At 49.2% G+C, this 6,024-nt stretch overlaps 1 protein-coding gene across 1 annotated transcript in view; it reads right to left on the bottom strand.

Annotated features, from left to right (window-relative positions):
* Window positions 1–718: 718 nt before the first annotated feature.
* Window positions 719–6,024, bottom strand: part of LOC110306562 (RNA exonuclease 1 homolog) — a 44,561-nt gene continuing 39,255 nt past the window's right edge. Inside the window, 3 exon segments of the mRNA XM_085830105.1 lie at window positions 719–2,001; window positions 2,004–3,047; window positions 3,050–3,447. Coding sequence (XP_085686231.1) covers window positions 719–2,001; window positions 2,004–3,047; window positions 3,050–3,447 — 2,725 coding nt within the window.

Genomic DNA, 6,024 nt, shown 5'->3' with positions numbered 1-6,024 from the left:
GTCTGGCCCCAAAGAACTACACACTATGAAATCTAAAGTTCATATAAACTTTTATTTATTTCTGTTCCTACTCACAGAGGGAGGCAGTAGCCTGCAGGATGATAACCCAGAGGCCCTGGAAGACCAGGTCAAAAGGCTGGCTTGGCTCTGAGGTTGGAGTTTCCTGACTTGCTGGGGTGAGCTCTGGAAGTTATCCCCCAAGGCAGGGCAAACATCCAGGCCCATGGGACTGACTATGACGGGTCCAGCCCCTGGATCCCAGCAGCCCCAGTGTTGGACCCCTCAAGTGAGGAGGAGGTGTGCAGGTTAGCAGGTTTAAATTAAAAATTAATAAAAATAATAGTGTAAAATAAAAAGAGATAACCCCTGTGTCAAACCATGAGGGCTTTTCCTGTTGTCTGCTTTATATACAAAGGAACAGAAGGCAGAGCCCACTGTCTGAAGCGGTGGGCTGGGGTAGGAGTAGGGGTGCCTAAATGGGGCACAGAGGCTAGGCCAACTCTGCCCTGGGCTGCAGCAGGCTCCATGGGACAGGACTGGGGGAGGAGGTGGTGACATGTTCAACGGGTGTGGAGTTCAACTGAGCTTTGGTCTCAGCCCTACCTCTGGGCCCTCACTGCAGACCTGAAGCAAAAGCTCTGGAGGCACGTGGTCAGCTGTCACTTTTTATTGAATAAATTGAAAAGAGGCCAAGGGCATCTAGGCTAAGGGATTCCAGCTAAGAGCAGCAAGGCTTGGAAGAAGGGGATGGTATGGTACTGTTGGGTGGGAGTCTTGGCTTGGTCTTGGCGTCTTCTCGGATCTTCCAGATAACAAGCTGCATACAGGCACTGGCATACTCACTGGAGCTGTGCCCATCCACATTGTCTTGGATGACCTGTCTGAGGTAGTCAGCCATGAGGTTCTGTAGGGAGCGCTTATAGGGTAGGCCCCGGTGATGTGGGAACAGCACAGATGTGTCTACCACTGTGCAGTGGATGACCTTGAGAGCCAGAAGGTCGCTCTCCAGACTGTGTCCAATGAGGATGGTGTCTGCACTGAACATGCTCAGCAAGACAGCCTGCACGTCCCGCAGCGTGATGCTTGTGTCCACAAGGTCGGCCTCTGTCACCCCCGAGAACCTGGTGTTGTAGTCGACAACTTCATTGTCAGGCTTGACAAAGGTATCATACATGACCTGCAGGTCTGTGTCCACGACTGTGACTCGGGTCACCTCCAGGCCATATGTAGTGTAGGACATCACACAGTCGAGAGCAAAGACCCCTGCATGGGCATCTTTGGGCAGCTCCTTCTGGAAGGTGCGCACAAAACCCTCCAGGTTCTCTGTCCGGCCATCGCGCACATGTTGCTTGGCGACCTGACAGCCTACAGAGCCAACCAAAGCTGAGCAGCACACATACTGGGACTCCCAGCCCCCTGCCACTCGATTCAGCTGCAGCCTCCCCCAGTGGTAGTAACACTCTGCACTGCGCATACAGCGTCCCGCAGAGGACACAGGGAACTCAATGCCACAGCGATGGCAAATTCTGCAGGAGGGGTCCTTGGGCTTCTTCTCCTTGGCAGTGAAGATGACTGCAGCCCCTGGACGCTCTGGGTGGGGGAAGGGGTAGCCATTCTCCTTCAGCTGCTCCTGAGTGAGTAAGTACTGCCTAAGGTGGCTGTACAGGGCAGATCCTGCAGAGGCTCTGGGTATCAGTGCTCTCAGCTCCTCTACCTGCTGGCTGCTGGGGCTGTTCAGTGAGAAGCTGGTTTTAGCTGCCAATTTGCCCCCCAGTACAACCTCATGGGGCACAACCCTGTGGCCACTGGCTTTGCTGAGGTTGAGCATGGTGTTGGGGGCCAGCCCCCTTAGCTTCTTAAGGGTGTTCACGGCCACAGTCAAGTATATGTTCTTGTTGGGACTAAGGACATATGCCACCTTTTCCTCGTTCAGGGCCTTCTCAATGGCCTCCTGTTTGGACGAACAGAACTTGAGAAACTCCTCAATGAACAGGTGGAGACCTTGCCTTCAAATTCTTTCGAGATAACGGGCTTCTTTAGACTCTGGACTGATGGGCTGTGGACGATGCGTTTGGGGGTGATGGTGGTTGTTATCTTAGATGCCATCCCTGACAGCGTGGGTTTCTTCAGTGGCTGACTGCCAGGTTTGGGACTGTGGGAAACCTGGCTGCTGCTGGCAGGGAGCACCCTCTTGGAGCCTGTGAGGGCAGCAGCCAGTCGGGAGTTGGGTATGTGAACAATCCTCCTCTTCTCGCCTGGCACTGAGATGTGCACAGAGGAAAGCCCCTCAGTTGGCCCTGGGGTGGCCTGTAGCCAACTGGCCAACTCCCTCAGTGCTTGCTGTGCTCGCAGGTACCACACCTCCTGAGCAGTTGGGGGCTGTGCTGCAGGAGCCACGGGGGTCTTCTTTGGGGCCTCTGCCCCCTTGCCTGGCATGCAAAGGTGTGAGACCTTCCTCTTCTGCCCTGGGAATGAAGTGGTCAGGCCCGCATGCATCTTTTCCTCAGCCTTCACCTTGGGTGGCTGCTGGGTCAGACAGTCCTTTTCCTCCATCTTCACGCTGGTGGACTCAGTGAAGATCTTCAGGCACTCCTCCATAGGGTCCACATGGAAGCCCACCTCCTGCTCCAGAGCCGAGTAGTCCACGTCCTCCTCTGCACACTGGCTGGCTCCTGAGGACTGCGAGGACGAGGATGAGGAGGACAATGGGGAGGGCGTAGCAGGGGGCACAGGTGGCGAGGCCTTGAGACAAATGGGAAACTTCATCTCTTCCAGCCCCAGGCTGGAGTTGGAATCTGATTCTGAGTCTGAGCTCATGCTGGGCAGGGTCGGGGGCCAGACCTGGGGTGCTCCCACTCCCACTCCTGAGTCCGTCGCCTTGCTCTCAGCCCCAAATAGCTCTGTGTGTCTCAGGTTCCGTTTTTTGAGCTTAGGGGTGTCTTGGGGGGCTCCTTTATACAGGGAGCAGGCCTTGTATTCCACCAACTTGCCCGAAGGCATCTTCCTTGCACTGCCACCTTTCCAGGTCAGTGGTGCACCAGGACCATGCCTGGAGTCCTGGGGCCCGTGTTGGAAGTGCGGCCCAGCCCCCATTTCCCTGGGCTGGCCACTGTGGTCACAGAGGATGACTTTTTCTTGGTTCCTTCAGGCCCCTGGGCCTTGCCCCTGGGGCTACTAGCAGGCAGCTTCTTGTCTGCACAAACCTTTTCCTTCCCTCTGGGCCTGGCTGGGTCTTCCTCTGTCTTTCTTTTTTCTTTCTTGTGGACCCTGCCCTTGTGGCAGAGGCTGGCTGGGGTCCCAGTTTTCTTCTTTTTGGTTTTACTCTCCGTGGGGACACCAGCATCTTGAGAGGCCATGGTTGGGGACAACAGAACCCCTCCTCTCACTTGCCCTGGAGGCTTCTGCACGTGCTTTTTGGACTTCACCACTGCTGTCTTGCCCTGAGATCTAGAAATAATTTTTTTATCAAAATTTCTGCACTCAACATTGGATTGAATAGCTTAATTAAAATTTCATCTTATCTTTCCAAGGGATGTTGTTTTATATAAAAAAGAGCAGTCTAAGATTTCATAAAACACTTAGTAGATTCAGATACCATTTGAATAGTTTAAAGAAGTTTAGAGTACCCAACATTATAAGGTTACTTGTATTTATCACACCTTTAATATATCACTAGAACACGCACAAATATGCACTGCTGCAGTCTGAATGGACATGGTCAGAATATGACAAAAACAATTTCAGGGCTAGAGAGATTGCTCAGCATTTGAAAGCACTGACTGTTCTTCAGAGGTCCTGAGTTCAATTCCCAGCAACCACATGGTGGCTCACAACCATTTGCAATGGGTTCTGATGCAATCTTCTGGTTGGTGTGTGTGAAGACAGCTAGCATATTCTCATAAAAGTAAATAACTCTTACAAAAATGTTTCTCCAGTTCACAAAATGAATGAAAGCTTAAAGAAGCCACAGGTTTTGTTACTTAGATCCACTTTGGGACACAAAATAACACAGGAAAGCAGTTGACATAGAAACATATGACAGTTACATGAAGTCCTGCTGCATCCAGTGAAAACAGAGGAGCAAAGGCCAACCAGAAAGTTCATCTCCATCTCCTTAAGATGTGACAAAGGCTTAGTAACAAACCAACCATCCAAAATAGGACAAAACAAATTAACAATAACAACAACATCCCCAGAAACACTACTGAGTTCATTTTGTGGTGGCCATCTCCTTCTGGGTATGGGGCTTTCCCTTAAGAGTGGTTTTGTACATAATGAGACCCCCTTTGAGAGAACTAACTTTTCCTTTGGGAGCAGTTACTGGACAAAGCATCTTGAACCAAACCAGGTCCTCTGCAAGAACAGCCAATGCTCTGAACAACTGAGCTGTTTCTCCAGCCCATGTCTGCTAGTTTTTACAAATGACATTTAAAAACATACAAATGAAAGCTAACTGAAAGCTTGGGATCCCCAAGCCCAGCCTTTTTGAGACTTTACTTTGCTATGGTGAGCACAGGACACACACAGCACCCCTGGTATTTTTCTTGTGTGCATCCATTTCAAATTCTACCTTTCCCCTCATAGTCCTATTAACCTATATCATAGTGCCTGAAGAAGACTCAAATATTGGCTACCTCTAACACTTAGCATAACTCACTCTTATTTTTCTGGACCAAGGCTAGTACCACACTAGTAAACATCATCTGTTCGTTCCAGTCTCATTTCTGTGGCTGTTGTTAAAAATACTCGGAAGAAACACAATTTCCAGAAGGAGGGGCTTATCTGGCTTACAATTCCAGGTTACAACCCACCGAGGGATGTCAAGGCAGATAGTGAAATCCCAAAAGCAAGAGGGATGTGCTTTCTTGCAGAGAAGGAAGGAAGGAAGGAAGGAAGGAAGGAAGGAAGGAAGGAAGGAAGGAAGGAAGGAAGGAAGGAAGGAAGCTGGCAGGGAAGGCAACTCATGAAAGACCCCAGCTTCTGAGCAGCCAAGTCACCAAGGAAGCCCACAAGAGGTTCTAGCCATGGTTGTGGCTAGGTTACCTCTGCTCCCTAGCTTAAACTATCCTCGAAGAAAAATGGAAAATGTATGTTCTCCCAGAACATTCCATAACCAGGACTTGAATCCATGACCTACCTGGCATGTACCATCTTCTTTGAAGGAGGACAAAGAGACGTTAGAAAGATGATTCTTTTTTCCTAAGTGTATTAGTCAGAGTTCTCTAGAGTCACAGAACTTATGGATAGTCTCTATATAGTAAAAGAATTTATTGATGACTTACAGTCAGCAGCCCAATTCCCAACAATGGTTCAGTCACAGCTGTGAATCGAAGTCCAAGGATCTAGCAGTTACTCTCACACGGCAAGCAGGCGAAGGAGTAAGAGCCAGATTCCCTTCTCCCAATGTCCTTATATTGTCTCCAGCAGAAAGTGTAGCCCAGATTAAAGGTGTGTTCCACCACACCTTTAATCCCAGATGAAAGGTGTAGCCCAGATTAAACATGTGTTCCTTAAACTCGGAAATTTAATCTTCTGGAATCCATAGCCACTATGGCTCAAGATCTCAATACCAAGATCCAGATAAGGATCTCCAAGCCTCCATATAAGGGTCACTGGTGAGCCTTCCAATTCTGGATTGTAGTTTATTCCAAATATAGTCAAGTTGACAACCAGGAATAGCCACTACAATCTACCCCTTGTCAACTTGACACAAATAATATCTCATGTTCACATGAAACAATAACAAGGTTGTGAATACGCCTAACATGATATAACTATCCCTCATACAATCGCGAACACATTTGTAAATTTACAATGGGGCATTCATATTACTTATAATCCTCGTTTCTGCAACTGGTTATGTGGCCTTAATTGGTATTTATAACTACCTTCCTCTACTACCCATTCTGTATTTCCTTCACCTTCAGCCAGCACCTCAGCAGGTTTTGGCTCTTTTCCTGGAGGATTGACCCATACCTTCATTCCTGATGGGTCTGCGTCCTTTGTCATCCTGCTTGGATTAGG

The sequence above is a fragment of the Mus caroli genome, unplaced genomic scaffold, assembly GCF_978045245.1.
Source record: "Mus caroli unplaced genomic scaffold, Mus_caroli_1 scaffold_14, whole genome shotgun sequence".
NCBI classification, from domain to species: domain Eukaryota; kingdom Metazoa; phylum Chordata; class Mammalia; order Rodentia; family Muridae; genus Mus; species Mus caroli.
Note: the sequence above shows the minus strand (reverse complement) of the source record. Positions and strands in the feature narration are given on the sequence as shown.